The 21114-nt window shown below is 43.1% G+C and overlaps 1 protein-coding gene across 1 annotated transcript in view; it reads left to right on the top strand.

The window, feature by feature from the left end:
• LOC140736972 (sodium/glucose cotransporter 4-like) overlaps positions 1-21114 on the top strand; it is a 59294-nt gene that overhangs the window by 23355 nt on the left and 14825 nt on the right. Inside the window, exons 7-10 of the mRNA XM_073063039.1 lie at positions 9667-9872; positions 11960-12095; positions 12454-12561; positions 15893-16043. Coding sequence (XP_072919140.1) covers positions 9667-9872; positions 11960-12095; positions 12454-12561; positions 15893-16043 — 601 coding nt within the window. The remainder of the gene's footprint in view (positions 1-9666; positions 9873-11959; positions 12096-12453; positions 12562-15892; positions 16044-21114) is intronic.

The following is a 21114-nucleotide window of genomic DNA, read 5'->3' as shown; positions in this document are numbered from 1 at the left end:
ATCAGGTTTAAATGAAATCAATGACTTGTTTCCGACAGCCCTCTGAAGGTGGAGAATGCCGAAGGTTCCCCACCGAGAGATGAAATGTCTTTTTTTTATTTGAACTAGCCCTTATTTTGAGACTGTGACTCTTACGTCTTAACTCGTCAACCAGGCAAAATATGATCTCCTCAGCTACCTTATTAATTTATCAATCTATTAAGCCCACTGAATGTTTTCTTAAGTTTAATATGGAGAAGCCGCATTCATTTAAAACTATCTTACGAGATGAAATGGGAATATGTTATACATAAAAAGTATTCAGCATCCCACCCCCCGGAAGTTATCATGTTTTATTGTTTTACAACATTGAATCACAGTGAATTTAATTTGGCTTTTTTGACACTGATCTACAGAAAAACTCTTTCATGTCAAAGTGCAAACAGATGTCTACAAAGTGATCCAAATTAAATACATATGTAAAATACAAAATTATTGATTCCATAAGAATTAATCCCCTTCTCCCTTTAATATGACACACCAGATCATCACTGGTGCAGCCAACTGGTTTTAGAAGTCACATAATTAGTTAAATGGAGATCTGTTTTTGAAGATCTGTGTGCAGTCAAGGTGTTTCAACTGAAATACACCTGTATCTGAAAGGTCCAATTGCTGGTGAGTCAGTATCCTGGCAAAAAACACACCATTAAGACAAAAGAACACTTCAAGCAACTCCGCTAAAAGATTATTGAAAAGCACATGTCAGGAGATGGTACAAGAAAATTAAGAACATAAGAACATAAGAAGTAGGAGCATGAGTAGGCCATCTGGCCTATCGAGCCTGCTCCACCATTCAATAAGAATATGGCTAATCTGACCATGGACTCATCTCCACCTATCTGCCTTTTCTCCATAACCTTTCATTCTCCTACTATGCAAAAATCTATCCAGCTCTGTCTGAAATATATTTACTGAGGCAGCCTCCACTGCTTCATTGGGCAGAGAATTCCACAGATTCACCACTCTCTGGGAAAAGAAGTTCCTCCTCATCTCCATTCTAAATCTAATCCCCAGAATCTTGAGGCTATGTCCCTTAGTTGTCGTTTCTCATACCAGTGGAAACAATTTTCCTGACTCTATCTTATCTATCCCTTTTATAATTTTATATGTTTCTATAAGATCTCCTCTCATTCTTCTGAATTCTAGCGAGTACAGTCCCCAGGTGACTCAATCTCTCCTCATAGTCTAACATCCTCATCCCTGGAATCAACCTAGTGAACTGCCTCTACACCACCTCCAAAGCCTCAAATAAGAAGACCAAAACTGCAAACAGTACTCCAGATGTGGCCTCACCAGTACCCTGTACAGTTGCAGCATGACCTCCCTACTCTTAAATTCAATCCCTCTAGCAATGAAGGCCGACATTCCATTTGCCTTCTTGATAGCCTGCTGCACCTGCAAACCAATCTTCCGTGATTCATGCACAGACACTCCCAAGTCCTTCTGCACAGCAGCATGCTGCAATTTTTTACGATTTAAATAAGAATCTGTTTTTTCATTTTTCCTTCCAAAGTGGATGACCTCACATTTACCAACATTGTATTCCATCAGCCAGACCCTTGCCCATTCATTTAGATACACTACTCTCAGTCCCCTCTTCCAGATCGTTAATGTATATCATAGAACATAGAACATAGAAATCTACATCACAATACAGGCCTTTCAGCCCACAATGTTGTGCTGACCATGTAACCTACTCTAGAAGCTGCCTAGAATTTCCCTACCGCATAGCCCTCTATTTTTCTAAGCTTCATGTACCAGCTAAGAATCTCTTAAAAAACCCCATTGCATTCGCCTCTACCACCTTCGTTGGCAGTGCATTCCATGCACCTGCCAACCTTTGTGTGAAAAACTTACCTCTGATATCCCCCTTGTATCTACTTCAAACGATGCCCCCTCATGTTAGCCATTTCAGCCCTGGGAAAAAGCCTCTGGCTATCCACACGATCAATGCCTCTCATCATCTTGCACACCTCTATCCGGTCACCTCTCATTCCCTGTCGCTCAAAGGAGAAAAGACCAAGTACACTCAATATATTCTCATAAGGCATGCTCTCCAATCCAGGCAACATCCTTGTAAATCTCCTCTGCACTCTCTCTGTAACATCCACATTCTTCCTGTAATAAGGTGACCAGAACTGAACACAGTACTCCAAGTAGGGTCTAACTAAGATCTTATGAAGCTGTAACATTACCTCATGACTCTAGAACTCAATCCCTTGGTTGATAAAGGCCAATATGCCATACGCCTTCTTAACAGCACTGTCAACCTGCGTAGCAGTGTTGAGTGTCCTATGGACATGGACCCTAAGATCTCTCTGATCCTCCACACTGCTGAGAAGCTTACCATTAGTATTATATTCTGTCTTCAAATTTGACCTACCAAACTGAACCACTTCACACTTTTTTGGGTTGAACTCCATCTACCACTTCTCAGCCCAGTTCTGCATCCTATCGATGTCTCGCTGTAACCTCTGACAACCCTCCAGACTATCCACAACACCCCCAACTTTTGTGTCATCAGCAAACTTTCTAACCCACCCTTCTATTTCCTCATCCAGGTCATGTATAAAAATCACAAAACAGAAAAGCCCCAGAATAGATCCCTGCGAAACATCACTGGTCACCATCCTCCATGAAGAATACAAACCATCTACACCCACCCTTTGCCTTCTTTGGGCAAGGCAATTCTGGATCTACAAAGCAATGTCTCCTTGGATCCCATGCCTCATTACTTTCTGAATGAGCCTTGCATGGGGAACCTTATCAAATGCCTTACTGAAATCCATATACACTACATTCACTGCTCTACCTTCATCAATGTGTTTTGTTACATCCTCAAAGAATTCAATCAGGTTCATAAGGCTTGACCTGCCCGTGACAAAGCCATGTTGACTATCCTGAATCACATTATGTCTCTCCAAATGCTCCTAAATCCTGCCTCTCAAGATCTCCTCCAACAGCTTGCCCACCACTGAAGACTCACTGGTCTATAATTTCCCCAAGTTATCTCTACTCTCTTTCTCGAACAAGGGAACAATGTTTGCAACCTTCCAAACCTCTGGTACTTCTCCTGTCCCTACTGATGTTGCAAAAATCATCGCCAGAGGCTCAGCAATCTCCTTCTTCACTTCCCACAGTATCCTGGGGTATATCTCATCCGGTCCCAGTGATTTAACCATAGAACCATAGAACATTACAGCAGAGAAACAGGACTTTTGGCCCTTCTTGGCTGTGCCGAAGCATTTTTCTGCCCAGTTCCACTGACCTGCACCTGGGCCATATCCCTCTAAACCCCTCTCATTCATATACCTGTCCAAGTTTTTCTTAAATGTCAAAAGTGAGCCCGTATTCACCATTTCATCTGGCAGCTCATTCCACACTCCCACCACTCTCTGTGTGAAGAAGCCCCCCCCCCCCAATGTTCCCTTTAAACTTTTCCCCCTTCACCCTTAACCCATGACCTCTGGGTTTTTTCTCCCCTAGCCTCAGTGGAAAAAGCCTGCTTGCATTCACTCTATCTATACCCATCATAATTTTATACACCTCTATCAAATCACCCCTTATTCTCCTACACTCCAGGGAATAAAGTCCTAACCTATTCAACCTTTCTCTGTAACTCAGTTTCTCAAGTCCCGGCAACATCCTTGTAAACCTTCTCTGCACTCTTTCAACCTTATTAATATCCTTCCTGTAATTAGGTGACCAAAACTGCACACAACATTCCAAATTCGGTCTCACCAATGTCTTATACAACCTCACCATTACATTCCAACTCTTATACTCAATACTTTGATTTATAAAGGCCAATGTACCAAAAGCTCTTTACAACCCTATCTACTTGTGACACCACTTTTAGGGAATTATGTATCTGTACTCCCAGATCCCTCTGTTCTACTGCACTCCTCAGTGTCCTACCATTTACCTTGTATGTTCTACCTTGGTTTGACCTTCCGAAGTGCAATACCTCACACTTGTCCGCATTAAACTTCATCTGCCATTTTTCTGCGCATTCCTCCAACTGGTCCATATCCCTCTGCAAGCTTTGAAAACCTTCCTCATTGTCCACTACACCTCCAATCTTTGTATCATCAGCAAATTTTCTGATCCAATTTGCCACATTATCATCCAGATCATTGATATAGATAACAATGGACCCAGCACTGATCCCTGTGGCACACCACTAGTCACAGGCCTCCACTCAGGGTAGCAATCCTCCACTACCACTCTCTGGCTTCTTCCATTGAGCCAATGTCTAATCCAATTTACTACCTCTCCATGTATACCTAGCGACTGAATCTTCCTAACTAACCTCCCATGCGGGACCTTGTCAAAGGCCTTACTGGTCCATGTATACAACATCCACTGCCTTCCCTTCATCCACTTTCCTGGTAACTTCCTCAAAAAACTCTAATAGATCGGTTAAACATGACCTACCACGCACAAAGCCATGCCGACTGTTTCTAACAAGTCCCTGTCTATCCAAATACTTGTAGATCCTATCTCTTAGTATTCCTTCCAATAATTTACCTACTACCGATGTCAAACTTACTGTCCTATAATTTCCTGGTTTACTTTTTGAGGCTTTTTTTTTACAGTATCTAACTTAATGCTTTTCAAAAGCTGCAGCACATCCTCTTTTTTAATGTCTATACACTCCAGCCTTTCAGACCATTGTAAGTTATTCCCACTATTGCCAAGGTCCACTCCACGTGAGTACTGAAGCAAAATATTGATTAAGTACCTCTGCTACCTCCTCCAACTCCATGCACACGTTTCCACTATTGCACCTGATTGGTCCTATTCTCACGCGGCTCATCCGCTTGCTCTTCACATACTTGTAGAATTCCTTAGGGTTTTCCTTAATCCTGCTCACCATGGCCTTCTCATGGCCCCTTCTAACTCTCCTAATTTCCTTCTTGAGATCCTTCCTGGCACCCTTGTAATTTTCTAGATCTCTAGCTGTACCTAGATTCTTGAACCTTTCGTAAGCTTTTCTTCTTAACTAGATTTTCTACATCCTTTGTATGCCATGGTTTTTTTTTATCCTAACATCCTTTCCATGCCTCAATGGAATATACCTATGCAGAATGCCATGCAAATGTTCCCTGAACATTTGCCACATTTCTGCTGTGCATTTCCCTGACAGCATCTACTCCCAATTTATGTTTCCAAATTCCTGCCTAACACTACCTCCAAAATGCTCTCCTACTGACACCTGACCAGGTTCATTTCCCAATATCAGATCAAGAACAGCCTCTCCTCTAGTTGGCTTATCTACATATTGCATCAGGAAACCTTCCTGAACACATTGAATAAACTCCACCCTTTGCTCTAAGGAGATACTAGTCGATATTGGTGAAGTTAAATCACCCGTCACAACAACCATATTATTATTGCACCACTCCAGAATCTGCCTCCCTATCTGCTCCTCAATGTCTCGGTTACAATTTTGGGTGTCTATAAAAACACCCAGTAGGGTTACTTCCCCCTTCCCGTTTCTGATTTCCACCCACAATGACTCAGTAAACAATCCCACCGTGACTTCCTCCTTTTCTGCAGCCGTGACATTAACTCTGATTAGCAGTGCCACTCCCCCACCTTTTTTGTCTCTCTCCCTGTCCTTTTTGAAATTTCTAAAGCCTGGCGCACTCAGCAGCCATTCCTGCCCCTGAAACATCCAAGTCTCTGTAATGGCCACGACATCATAGTTCCCCGTATTGATCCATGCTCTAAGATCATCCGCCATCCTCATGGTACTCCTTGCATTAAAATAGACACATCTCATACCATCTGGTTGAGTGCATCTTTGCTCTATCATCTGCCTATCCTTCCTCATAAACTCCTTACTAGCTGTCATTACTTGTGCGCCAACCAACCTATCCTCTGCCTCTTCACTTCAGTTCCCACCCCCTGCAAATCTAGTTTAAACCTTCCCCAATAGCATTATCAAATCTCCCTCCCTGGATATTGCTTCCCCTCCAGTTCAGGTGCAACATGTCCCATTTGTATAGTTCGCCCCTTCCCCAGAAAAGGTTCCAATGATCCAAGTACATGAAACTCTGCCCCATGCACCATCTCCTCAGCCACTCATTTATCTCTGCTGTCTTCCTGTTCTGACCTTCCATGTGCCACTGGGGGTAATCCAGAGATTACCACCTTGGAGGTCCTGCTCTTCAGCCTCCTTCCTAATTTCCTAAACTTACTTCGCAGGAACTCTACCCCTCTCCTGCCTATGTCATTGGTACCAACATGTACCATGACTTCTGGCTGCTCACCCTCCCCTTCAAGAATATTCTGCAACCATTCAGAGCCATCCTGGATCCTAGGGCAACTGAGAGGCAATCCACTATCCTGGCGTCTCTTTTGCTGCCGCAGAATCTCCTTTCTGTCCCTCCAACTATTGACTCCCCTATGACCATTACTCCACTTCACTTCACCCTACCCTTCTGAGGCTCAGAGCCAACCACAGTGCTATTGGTCTGACTGTTGCTGCCTTGCTCAGATCCCCCACAGGTATCCAAAGGGGTATACCTGTTGCTGAAGGGAATGGCCGCAGGGGGCCCTGCACTCACTTCCTTTTCCCTTTACCTCTCGTATATCGTGAGTAGTTGCGGGCCCAGAACTGATCCCTGCGGCACACTGCTCAGCACTGATTTCAACCAGAGTAGTATCCATGTATCCCAGCTGTCTGCGTTCTATTGGTTAACCAATCCTCTATCCATGCTAATACATCACCCCCAACTCTATGCATTCTTATCTTATGGATAAGTCTTTTATGTGGCACCTTATCTACTGCCTTCTGGAAATCCAAGTAAATAACATCCATCTGATCCCCTCATTATATCCAGTAAGTTTCTCAGACAGCACCTGCCTTTGCTGAATCTATGCTGCATCTGCTTGATGGATCCATTTCTTTCCAGGTGCCTCACTATTTCTTCTGTAATGATAGCGTCAAGCATTTTTCCAACTACAGATGTTAAACTAACTGGCCTATAGTTAAAAAACACAAAATGCTGGCAGAACTCAGCAGGCCAGACAGCATCTATGGGAGGAGGTAGTGACGATGTTTCGGGCTGAAACCCTTCATCAGGAGTGAACTCACAGACCTCCGTTGATACCCCTGCCCCCCCCCCCCCCCTTACCCCATCCCTATCTATAATTTTAGTCTGGCTCTCTTTCTCTCTCTTTTTCCCCTCTCACTACAATCTCCCCCCAGCCCTACCTTTCTTTCTCTTTTATTTCCCATAATTCTTCACCTTCCCCCAGCCCATTTCCCTCCAGCCTATCACTTCCCAGCTCTCCACTTCATCCCTCCCCCCACTTCTTATCCCCCCTCGACCATCCCATGTTACTTCACTCCTGATGAAGGGTTTCAACCCGAAACATCATCACTACCTCCTCCCTTAGATGCTGTCTGGCCTGCTGAGTTCCGCCAGCATTTCGTGTTTTTTATTTATTTCCAGCATCTGCAGATTCACTCGTGTGGCCTATAGTTACCTCCTTCTGCCTACTTTTTTTTTTGAACAGTGGCAGGACATTCACCATCTTCCAATCTGCTAGGACCTGCCCAGAATCCAGAGAATTATCACCAAAACCTCCACTATAACTTCTGCCATTTCCTTCAGTACCCTGGGATGCATTCCATCAGGACCAGGGGACTTTAGGCCCACAAGTTTGCTCAGCACTACCTCTTTAGTGAGAGCTATTGTATTGAGGTCTTCACCTTCCATCACATCCATAACCTCTCTTTTGCATGTTAGACGTGTCCTCCACCATGAATACTGACACAAAGTAGTCATTCAAAGCCTCAGCCATTGAATTTTGGAGTCACTGAAAATCCCTTGGAGCACAGTTAGGTCAATCATCAAAAAAATAGAAAGAATATGGCACAGCTGTAAATCTACCTAGAGCAAACCGTCCTCAAAAACTGAGTGACCATGCAAAAAGGGGACTAGTGAGGGAGGCCACCAAGAGACCTATGAGAACTCTGGAAGAGTTACAAGCCTCAGTGGCTGAGATGAGAACAACTGCACAGACAAAAACTGTTGCCCGGGTCTTCACCAATCACAGCTTTTTGAGAGAGTGGCAAAGAGGAAGCCACTGTTGAAAAATACACACATGAAATCTCATCTTTAATTTCCCAGGAAGCATGTGGTAGACTCTGAAATCAGCTGGAATGTTCTCTGGTCTGATGAAATCAAAGTTGAGCTCTTTGGCCATCAGACTAAATGCTATGTTTGACATAATAAAAAAAACCACACATCATCAAAAGCATACCATCCCTATCGTGAAGCATGATGGTGGCTGCATCATGCTGTGGGATGCTTCAGTGCAGCAGGCCCTGGAAGGGTAAAATTAATGCAGCAAAATACAGGAAAATCCTGGAGGAAAACCTGATGCAGTCTTCAAGAGAACTCCGACTTGGGAGAAGATCTGTTTTCCAGCAAGACAATGACCCCAAACATAAAGCTAAGGCTATACAGGGATGGCTTAAAAACAACAAAGTTAATGTCCTGGAGTGACCAAGTCAGAGTCCAGGCCTCAATCCAATTGAGAACTTGTGGCTGGACTTGGAAAGGGATGTTCACTCACAATTCCCATCCATCCTGACAGAGCGTGAGCAGTTTTAGAAAGAATGGGGAAAAATTGCAGGTTCCAGATGTACAAAGCTGATAGAGACCTATCCACACAGACTCAATGCTGTAATTGCTGCCAAAGGTGCATCTACTAAATACTGACTTGAAGTGGGTGAATACTTTTGCAATCAATTATTTTGTGTTTTATATTTATAATTATTTTAGATTACTTTGTTGTGATCTGTTTGCACTTTGACACAAAAGAGTCTTTTTCTGTCTATCGATGTACAAACGTTTGTAAAAAAGGCCAAATTAAATCCAATGTGATTCAATGTTATAAAACAATAAAACATGATAACTTCCAAGGGAGCTGAATACTTTTTATAGTCACATTATATATATGTGCATGTGTGTGTGTATGTATATATATATATAATCCGCCAACGAAACCCTCATCCATGCTTCTTTACTATTCTATAATTCTGAGCTTATTTTCTACTTTGTTCACAAACTTGCACCAAACCCCACTCCCCTTCACTCTAGTCTTTGCTGCTTTGCTGGCCTACTCTTGCTCTTCTTTAATCCCTTTTTTTGTCTCCCATCGTTCCTTATCTCCAATTTACCAATTGTTCTGAAGAGAAATCCGATCCCAGAAACAACTACTCTGCGTTAAGAATGTTGTCAGCTGACTGAAGTAACACTTTTCACACTAAGTGCAACCAGTTGCAATTGATAAGGTGGCAAGTGAACTGACTTGCCAATATTAATATTTAGATGTAACTTATTCTGAGCTGTTAGTTAATCCATACCATGGCCTTCTGCATAAATTCAGTAAACTCATATTTTGAAATTGTTCAAGTATAATAGCAAGATCATGGTCTTTAAGACAGATTAGAACCTATTTTATGACTTATTCATATTCATAATGTAAAATATATTCTAGATATTAAGAAGTAGTGCTTTGTTGTAACTTTCAGATGAAATTTATGAATTTATTAATAAAAGTTTGCTTGGTACATGGAAATAAAATGTGTCTTTTTGATTTCAGGTTTAAACAAAGTTGGTTGGTATTCAGGGTTGGAAGAAAAGTACTTTCAAGCAATTCCTAACATTACTGTGGCAAATACTTCATGTCACATTCCACGTGCTGATGCTTTCCACATGTTTCGAGACCCGGTCAGTGCTGACATTCCTTGGCCTGGACTCATATTTGGACTCACAGTACTTGCCACATGGTGTTGGTGTACTGATCAGGTAAATCTCAATAGTCTAAGGACATCATCATGGAAAATTTAATAGCAATTAAAATGATTTGATCTCCACATGGTTAGATATCTCACAATCATTATGGAAGTTAATTATGCAGTGTTTTTTTTCCTTTTTCACATTTTGGTTTTCCTGTTTAATGAACAAATATGCTGTCCATTCATAACATACGCCAAATGTATTCCCATACTGCTAGAGCCCTAATGAGTAAATTAAGATTGATATGTTGTTTCTTGGAAAAGGGTAGGTATTAAACAAGTCAGATTCTCTATTGTGTTAAATCAGTGTTATTATTGATGGCAATCTGGACTTCCTTGTATGTCCCTTGTTGTATGGCTTTAAACTAATGCAGATGATAATAGCAGATACATGGTGAATTAACTTGTACCATATTTCTTCCTTATCATAACGAGCATTTGTTAGAAATGTTAAGAATATACCCAACATCATTGCCAATGGAAGTGACTCCTACTGACCCTGAAATGACGATGACCTGAGATGTTTATTGTTGGAACTGGTATTTTCTGCTTGTTAGCTCAGAGTGAAAACACTAAGCCATTTAAAGTTCACTAAATTACAACAGAACTCATTCAAGCTAATCAAAGATCCTCACCACCCCCCTCCCGCCGGCTATGCTCTTTTCTTGCTGCTGCATTCAGGGACAGGAGCCTCAGGACTTGCACTACCAGGTTCAAGGACTGTTACTACCCCTCATCCATCAGGCTCCTGAACAAAAGGGGTAACTACACTCATTAAAGGACTCTTTTATCTCATTTTTTCATGTTCGCTATTTATTTTTTTATCTGCATTTGCACAGTTTGTTTACAGTTTTTAGTTCCTGATATTTACAGTTTACAGATCCTGTTACAGTTACTGTTCTATAAATTTGCCTGTAAAAAAAGAACATCAGGGTTGTGTGTGGTGACATGTGTGTACTCTAACAATAACTTTTACTATGAACTTTGAACTTAATTCATTCAGAGGATGTATGATGATATAATGTGAGAGTCAATGTCTCATTGTCCTAAAGGCAGGTAGAGCAAACCATAGGAAAAGTAGCAATGTTGTTTATATCGAATTTATTGTCCTGGCTCATTATTTCCTTTCCTCATTCTACAACCTCACCTCCTTTGGATCAGGAAGAATGATTTCTGGGGTCTTGATTGGCCAAGAGCCAGGTGATGGAGTCTTGGATGGTGGCAAGGCCTCAGAAAACATGGCAGAGTGATAAAAATGAGGAAGTACAAGACTTGAAGGTGATCCTCCTTTGAAAGTCTGGAAGCTGGTAAAATGCCTCCACCGGAGAACTTTCTGACATGGAATTAAATAAATCATTTGAAAGAATTTGTAAATAATGGAAAATATAGAAGCAATTATTTAATAAAAAGACATTACATGCTATTTTCCTTTCTTCCTTCCAGTCCTACTCTCCCCATTCAATGAAGTATTTGTAGATCTAGTGTGGTGTTGGATTCATAAGACCAAAAGGCATAGGAGCAGAATTAGGCCATTTGGCCCATCAATTCTGCACCTCTATGCCACTATCACTGATTTATTAACCCTTTGATCCTTTCCCATGTAACCCTTGCTAATCAAGAACCTATCTACCTCGGTCTTAAATATGCCCAAAGACTTGCCCTCCACAGTCATCTGTGGCAGTGAATTCCACAGATTTATCACCCTTTGGCTAAAGAAATTCCTCCTCATCTCTGTTCGAAAGGGATGTTATTATATTCTGAGGCTGTGCCCTTTGGTCCTAGACTCCCCTACTATTGGAAACATCCTTTCCACATCCACTCTATCTAGGCTTTTCAAAATTCAATAGGTTTAAATGAGAGCAGAATCCTATATACTATGTAAGTCCTGAAGTGATGTTATTTACACTGACCAATGCCGAAACCTCTTTGCTTGGCTACTCGAGCAGCTGTTTGGTCATCCAATCCAATATGGTGGCTGGCATTGGAATCACCCCTACTGTAGAAATACTGGCTGTTTGCAGCTAACAGACCCTAATGACTTGATATGTTGTCCTGTAATTTACATATAATTTACTTACAATTGTTTCCTTTCATTAGGTAATCGTACAGAGGTCCCTTTCAGCAAAAACTCTTTCCCATGCCAAAGGGGGATCAGTTTTGGGAGGTTATCTGAAGATGTTGCCCATGTTCTTCATTGTCTGGCCTGGCATGATCAGCAGAACACTGTATCCAGGTGTATATAAAATTTGTGTTTTGGAGATTTTGGTATAAAACTGTCAGGCAATTATTATTGTTGTAAACCATGTTTTTCCACAGAAAGATAATTAAATATTTAAGTATCTTTATAATATCTATGTACAGTACATTAATGAATAAATATGTGGCAGGAGGAATAACGATGTTTCATTTTTTCAATGGAGAGAAAAAAACTATTCAGCACATTCTGTGGAAGTACCAGGTCCCAGGTAACTTTGATGTTATCACTTTAGCATCAACTCTATTAGCGTTAACTGTTTTAAAATGTATAGAAGGTATTCACTTGAATTTCTGAAGTATTTCCTTTGTTAATAATTTACGTTGAATATTTCCAGATCAGGTGGGCTGTGTGGATCCTGACATTTGTGAGTCAGTCTGTGGAGCCAGAGTAGGATGTTCAAACATTGCCTACCCCAAGCTGGTAGTGGAACTTATGCCTGTAGGTGAGGCTGTATTTATTACCATCTTGCATACCGATGAATGGTGCATCTATTCTTGTCACCTGCTCAACCTGTCAGCTCCCATTATAAACACAGCACCTTGCTCGTTTATTTCACAATTATTCCTGAAGTGTATTTCAGCCTCCATTTATTCACCCTTATGATTAAGGTGCCCATTTCCCATGAGGAATGAACCAGGCAAATCATTCAAACCCTTGTGGGTGTAATTTCCCTCGGGATCAATAAAGTATGTCTGTCTGTCATTGTTTGCCAAAGTGGCACATGAGTAGCTGCTTGGTCTCCATCCATCTTTGCTAAAATCAAGAACTTACAATATCATTCCAAATGAGAAGACTATGTTTGCATTATAAGTATTTCTCCCACCTGTAACCTTCACTATCAAGAACACCACTGCTAAATGTAACCAAGTGATAACTTGAAACAAAAGTTTGTTAGGGAGAAGTTGCTCTTGAAGACCTTGAAGCAATGTGGCAGACAAGGGGTTAAATCTCAGCTGGGCAATATCCCTTCTCTCTGGCTCAAATAACCAAAACAAAGTAGCAAATGTTTCTGCAGATGGGGAGTAATACTCCAAATTTAGAAAAATATAGAAATTGACCATTAAAATCAATATCTTTTGATTGTTCTTATACACTGCAAGGCGGCTGGACCGGATGGAGTTTCCCCACGATTACTGAGGGCCTGTGCGACTGAGCTGGGAGAACCACTACAGCACATCTTCAACATGAGCCTGGAGCAGAGAAGAGTACCCAGACAGTGGAAAACATCCTGTATTGTCCCGGTACCGAAGAAACCACAACCAAAGGAGTTGAATGACTTCAGACCTGTTGCCTTGACGTCGCACGTTATGAAGACCATGGAGCGGCTGATAATACAGAATCTGAGGCCACAAACCAGGCACGACCAGGATCCTCTTCAGTTTGCGTATAAGGAGAAGGTGGGAGTGGAGGATGCTATCACGTATTTGCTGCACAAATCACTCTCTCACCTAGAGGGGGTCAGTTGTGCTGTGAGGATTACATTCCTTGACTTCTCTAGTGCCTTTAACACCATCCAGCCCAAGATCTTAAGGCACAAACTAACGGAGATGGGAGTAGACTCTCACATGGTGGATTGGATAGTGGACTACTTGACAGATAGACCTCAGTATGTGCGGTTGGGAGACTGTAGGTCTGACACGGTGGTCAGCAGCACAGGGGCGCCGCAGGGAACCGTACTCTCTCCGGTCCTGTTCACCCTGTACACATCAGACTTCCAATATAACTCGGAGTCCTGCCATGTGCAGAAGTTCGCTGATGACACGGCCATAGTGGGATGTGTCAGGAATGGACAGGAGGAGGAGTATAGGAAACTGATACAGGACTTTGTGATATGGTGCAACTCAAACTACCTGCGTCTCAATATCACCAAGACCAAGGAGATGGTGGTGAACTTTAGGAGATCTAGGCCTCATATGGAGCCAGTGATCATTAATGGAGAATGTGTGGAGCAGGTTAAGACCTACAAGTATCTGGGAGTACAGTTAGACGAGAAGCTAGACTGGACTGCCAACACAGGTGCCTTGTGCAGGAAGGCACAGAGTCGACTGTACTTCCTAAGAAGGTTGGCGTCATTCAATGTCTGTAGTGAGATGCTGAAGATGTTCTATAGGTCAGTTGTGGAGAGCGCCCTCTTCTTTGTGGTGGCGTGTTGGGGAGGAAGCATTAAGAAGAGGGACGCCTCACGTCTTAATAAGCTGGTGAGGAAGGCGGGCTCTGTCGTGGGCAAAGTACTCGAGAGTTTAACTTCGGTAGCTGAGCGAAGGGCGCTGAGTAGGCTACGGTCAATTATGGATAACTCTGAACATCCTCTACATAGCACCGTCCAGAGACAGAGAAGCAGTTTCAGCGACAGGTTACTATCGATGCAATGCTCCTCAGACAGGATGAAGAGGTCAATACTCCCCAATGCCATTAGGCTTTACAATTCTACCACCAGGACTTAAGAACTTTTTTAAAAGCTATTATTAATGCTTTTTGAGATAGTGATTTAGATGCATATCATATTTTTTACTGAGTTAAGTATTGTATGTAATTAGTTTTGCTACAACAAGTGTATGGGACATTGGAAAAAAAGTTGAATTTCCCCATGGGGATGAATAAAGTATCTATCTATCTATCTATCTGATTGTTCATCAATCTGCTACCACCTTGAAAACCTCACACAGAAACTGAAACAAATAATACAGACTAAATGTAACAGGTGAATGGGTGTCTGATATAGGGGAATTAATTACACAGAGCAATTTGTCCAACAATAAATTCTTCTGTATAAGACATGTGATTTGATCATTTGTGCTTGAAATTATGAAAAGGACAATGATTGATATCTATTTATTGATATCTAAGACCATAAGACACAGGAACAGAACTGGGCCATTTGGTGGATCAAGTCTGTTTCTCCATTTCATCATGGCTGATCCAGTTTTCCTCTCAGCCCCTATCTCCTGCCCCATCTCTTGTATCCCTTCATGCCCTGACCAATCAAGAATCTATCAATCCCTGCCTTAAATATACTTTAAAAATCGGCCTACATAGCTGCCTGAGGCAAAGAATTCTACAGATTCACCACACTGGATAAAGAATTCCTCCTCATCTGCATTCTAAAAGAACACCCCACCACAGGAAACACCCTCTCCCCATCCACTCTATCAAGGCCTTTCACTATTCAATAGATTTCAATGAGGTCACCCGTCATTGTTCTGAATTCTAGTGAATACCGGCCCAGAGCTATCAAATGCTCTTCATATGGCAAGCCATTCAATCCTGGAATCATTTTTGTGAATTTCCTTTGAACCCTCTCCAGTTTTAACACATCCTTTCTAAGATAAGGGGCCCAAAACTGCTCACAATATTTCAAGTGAGGCCTTACCAGTGCTTTATAAAGTCTCAACATTACATCTTTGCTTTTATATTCTAGTCCTCTTGAAATGAACGCTAACATTACATGTACCTTCCTCACCACAGACTCAACCTGCAAATTAACCTTTAGGGAACCCTGCACAAGGATTCTCAAGTCCCTTTGCACCTCAGTTTTTTTGTATTTTTCTCCATTTAGAAAATAGCCAACCCTTACATTTCTTCTGCCAAGATGTATGACCATACACTTCTGGACACTGTATTCCATCTGCCACTCCTTCGTCCGTTCTCCTAATCTCCTAATAATAGGGACATTACAAAAATTGTGATATTGTCCGCCTTTTCTACTACGCTCGATCCTGACAAACATGACCTAAATATGATTATTTTTTCTTTCTGTGTTTGTTTTGAACCAGGTTTGAGGGGGCTGATGATAGCAGTAATGATGGCTGCTTTAATGAGTTCACTCACCTCTATATTTAACAGCAGCAGCACACTCTTCACCTTGGATATCTGGCAGAGGTTTCGCACAAATGCCACTGAACAGGAGCTGATGATTGTCGGCAGGTACCTTTTCATTTCAGCAAGACTGATAACCGATAAAAAAGGGAGTATTTCAGCTCCTTTACCATCCCATCGTGTGGTTGGGGAGGGTAAACATGAATTGGAGTCACTAATTTGCCCAAGAGTAACTCGTGAGTGTTTTTGGTGTACCATGATTTAAACAGTCAGCTGAGAGCTTCATTGTCGTATTCAAAAAGGGTTTGTGTAAAAGCACCAAACAATGTACATAAAAAAAGAATAGATTTTCAACTTCGTCCATTACAAGCCAGCCGTCTCCTTTATTTCTGCTGATTTTCATTTCCAGTAGCAGCATGTTAGGTTGTCTGGCTGTGATGGGAAATCTCTGTTCTCTTCTCTGTCCATCTATGACCCAATGTTTGCAGATGAGGTACAGTGAACCTCAGCTTTGCAGACCTTGTTGGGGATGCTTCTCTTTTCAAGAACAGTAATACCTGCAACCATCCCAGAGTCGACACATAGATATATGAATGCCTTGCACACAATTATGCTGGAGGGTTTGCAAGAAAAATTAAAAATTGTGGCAGTATACCCATGAACTTACTTTCAAAGGTACAATTTAATGTCAGAGAAATGTATACAATATACATCCTGAAATGGTTTTTCTTTGCAACCATCTACGAAAACAGAGGAGTGCCCCAAAGGATGAACGACAGTTAAATGTTAGAACCCCAAAGTCCCCCCCAGTTCCCCCCTCCCGCGCATAAGCGGCAGCGAGCAACAATGAAAAATATCATGAATATTCTCACATAATACTATGAAATTAAATTCATGCTGTTGCATTCTCATGTAACTTCATGTTATTGCATGAGTAATAGCAAGGTAACCAGGACCAGTGTTGCCTGCTTGGCTGCACTTGCCAGGATGTGGCCATTTGAGGATGTCTGTGGTAATAGACAATAGACGATAGACAATAGGTGCAGAAGTAGACCATTCGGCCCTTCGAGCCTGCACCGCCATTTTGAGATCATGGCTGATCAATTACTATCCATACCCGGTTCCTGCCTTGTCCCCATATCCCTTGATTCCCCTATCCATAAGATACCCATCTAGCTCCTTCTTGAAAGCATCCAGAGAATTGGCCTCCACTACCTTCCGAGGCAGTGCATTCCAGGCCCCCACAACTCTCTGGGAGAAGAAGTTTTTCCTTAACTCTGTCCTAAATGACCTACCCCTTATTCTCAAACCATGCCCTCTGGTACTGGACTCTCCCAGCATCTGGAACATATTTCCTGCCTCTATCTTGTCCAATCCCTTAATAATCTTATATGTTGCAATCAGATCCCCTCTCAATCTCCTTAATTCCAGCGTGTACAAGCCCAGTCTCTCTAACCTCTCTGCGTAAGACAGTCCAGACATCCCAGGAATTGACCTCGTGAATCTACGCTGCACTTCCTCTACAGTCAGGATGTCCTTCCTTAACCCTGGAGACCAAAACTGTACACAATACTCCAGGTGTGGTCTCACCAGGACTGTGGCACCCCACTAGTCACCACCTGCCATTCTGAGAAACACCCATTCACCGCTACCCTTTGCTTTCTATCTGCCAACCAGTTTTCTATCCATGTCAATGCCTTCCCCCCGATGCCCTGAGCTTTGATTTTACCCACCAATCTTCTATGTGGGACCTTATCAAATGCCTTCTGGAAATCGAGGTACACTACATCCACTGGATCTCCCCCGTCTAACTTCCTGGTTACATCCTCGAAAAACTCCAACAGATTAGTCAAGCATGATTTACCCTTGGTAAATCCATGCTGGCTCGGCCCAATCCTATCACTGCTATCTAGATATGCCACTATTTCACCCTTAATAATGGACTCTAGCATCTTTCCCACCACCGATGTCAGGCTGACAGGTCGATAGTTCTCTGTTTTCTCCCTCCCTCCTTTCTTAAAAAGTGGGATAACATTAGCCATTCTCCAATCCTCAGGAACTGATCCTGAATCTAAGGAACATTGGAAAATGATTACCAATGCATCCGCAATTTCCAGGGCCACCTCCTTTAGTACCCTAGGGTGCAGACCATCTGGACCTGGGGATTTGTCAGCCTTCAGTCCCATCAGTCTTCTCATCACCGTTTCCTTCTGAATGTCAATCTGTTTCATTTCCTCTGTTACCCTATGTCCTTGGCCCATCCATACATCTGGGAGATTGCTTGTGTCTTCCTTAGTGAAAACAGATCTAAAGTACTCATTAAATTCTTCTGCCATTTCTCTGTTTCCCATAACAATTTCACCCAATTCATTCTTCAAGGGCCCAACATTGTTCTTAACTATCTTCTTTCTCTTCACATACCTAAAAAAGCTTTTGCTATCTTCCTTTATATTCCTGGCTAGCTTGCGTTCGTACCTCATTTTTTCTCCCCGTATTGTCTTTTTAGTTAAGTTCTGTTGTTCCTTAAAAACTTCCCAATCATCTGTCCTCCCACTCACCTTAGCTCTGTCATATTTCCTTTTTTTTTAATGCTATGCAATCTCTGACTTCCTTTGTCAACCACTGTGTCCCCTTTCCCCCCTTTGAATCCTTCCTTCTCTGGGGGATGAACTGATTTTGCACCTTGTGCATTATTCCCAAGAATACCTGCCATTGCTGTTCCACTGTCTTTTCTACTAGGCTATCTGTCCAGTCAACTTTGGCCAGCTCCTCCCTCATGGCTCCATAGTTTCCCCTGTTCATCTGCAACACTGACACCTCCGAGCTGCCCTTATCCTTCTCAAATTGCAGATAAAAGCTTATCATATTGTGATCACTACCTCCTAATGGCTCCTTTACTGCGAGATCGCTTATCAAATCCTGTTCATTACATAACACTAAATCCAGAATAGTCTTGTCCCTGGTCGGCTCTCGTACAAGCTGTTCCAAGAATGCATCCCGTAGGCACTCTACAAACTCCCTATCCTGTGGTCCAGCACCAACCTGATTCTCCCAGTTCACCTGCATGTTGAAATCCCCCATAACTACTGCGACATTACCTTTGCCACATGCCAATGTTAACTCCCTATTCAACTTGCACCCAATATCCATGCTACTGTTTGGTGGCCTGTAAACAACACCCATTTGGGTCCTTTTGCCCTTACTGTTCCTCAGTTCTATCCACACAGACTCTACTTCTCCTGACCCATGTCCCCCCCTTGCAAAGGACTGAATCTCATTCCTCACCAACAGGGCCACCCCACCCCTCTGCCCACATTTCTGTCCCTACGATAGCACGTATACCCTTGTACATTCATTTCCCAGGTCTGATCTCCCTGCAGCCATGTCTCCGTTATCCCAACAACATCATAGTTACCCATTCGCACCTGGGCTTCAAGCTCATCCACCTTATTTCTGACACCGTGCATTCAGATATAGAATTTTTAACCCATTTCTCCTCTCTCTGTTTGATTCGCTGCCTATTGTGCTTAACCCAGCTCCCCGAACTCCCATCGGGCTATACGCCCTAGAATTTTGTTGTCCTTCCTAAATTTACTTATTCTTTCAACACATTTAACTCCATGTTCCGTCAGACCATCCCTCTGTACATGTGCCCTCCTTATCACTTGTTCCGCCCCACCTTCCTCTACTACACACTTAATATTCTGGAACCGTGTAGTCCCCACCTGTCCTTTATTCTTCCTCTCGCTATCCTCTCTCACATTCTGGATCCCCGCCCCCTGCAAATTTAGTTTAAACCCCCCCCAAGAAGCACTAGCAAGCTTCCCTGCAAGAATGTTAGTACCGCTCCAGTTCAGGTGTAAACCGTCCCTTCGGAACAGATCCCACCTTCCCTGGAACAAAGCCCAATTATCTACAAACCTGAAGCCCTCCCTCCTGCACCATCCTCTCAGCCACGTATTAATCTTTATAACCCTCCTGTTCCTTGCCTCACTCACACGTGGCACAGGTAGCAATCCTGAGATTGTTACCCTGGAGGTCCTGCTCTTCAGCTTTGCACCTAACTCCCTGAACTCCCTAAGCAGGACCCCCTCACTCATCCTACCCACGTCATTGGTCCCTACATGGACCACAACATCTGGATTCTTGCACTCCCTCTCGAGAATAACCTGCACCCGATCTGAGATGTCTCAGACCCCGGCACCAGGGAAGCAACATACCATCCAAGACTCCCGATCTTCCCCAAAAAATCTCCTATCCACCCCCCGACTATAGAATCCCCTATCAATACCGCTCTCTTCTCTTCCCTCCTCCCCTTCCTAGTCAAGGGTCCAACCTCAGTGCCAGAGACAGGACCAATGCAGCTTGTTCCTGGTAGGTCATCCCCACCAACAGTATCCAAAACGGTATACTTATTTTTGATGGGAACGGTCACAGGGGTGCTCTTCTCTCTCTGTCTGCTCCCCCTGCCTCTCTTGACTGTCACCCATTTGCCTACCTCCTGTCTTTTCGGTGTGACTGCCTCCCGATAACCCTTATCTATCTCTGCCTCTGCCTCCCGAATGATCCGTAGTTCATCCAGCTCCTGCTCCAATTCCCTAACTCGGTCTGATAGGAGCTGCAGCTGGATGCACCTATTGCAGGTGTGGTCATCAGGAACAACTGTGTTGACCCTGACCTCCCACATACTGCATACGGAGCACACCACTGCTCTAACTGTCTCCCCCATTACCTGATCCTAGATTAGTCAGAATAAATGAAAAACAAGCTTCTTGTCGAAGTCCTCTTGCGCCGAAGCCCGCTGAGCCAAAGCCCAGCACTCTGCTACTGTGCACTCCACTGCCCGCACCGATGCTGCCCGCTCCTGAAAGTGGGCCGCTTTTTAAAGCCCGCGCTCGTCGCTGATGTCACCCGCGCTTGCGCAGCTTTACCTTCCTCCTCAGGTATTCTCCAGGTAGGTCCGAGGGTCTCGGCCTACCTACAACGGCTGATCCTCCGATCTCCAGTCGTATGTCGATCACGGGCACTCCTTACTCCCGCTCCGCTGCCCACACCGACGCTAACTGCTAACTGGCAGATCAGCAGACAGTTCTACTATCTTGTGCAACCAGTCCATGAACATAAGACATGGATGTAGAAGGGCAATTATGCTCCGCTCTGGCCTGAAATTGGCATCAGT

The sequence above is a fragment of the Hemitrygon akajei genome, chromosome 12 (assembly GCF_048418815.1).
Source record: "Hemitrygon akajei chromosome 12, sHemAka1.3, whole genome shotgun sequence".
In the NCBI taxonomy this organism is placed as follows: Eukaryota; Metazoa; Chordata; class Chondrichthyes; order Myliobatiformes; family Dasyatidae; genus Hemitrygon; species Hemitrygon akajei.
The sequence above is the reverse complement of the archived record's forward strand: the minus strand, read 5'-3'. Positions and strand labels throughout refer to the sequence as shown.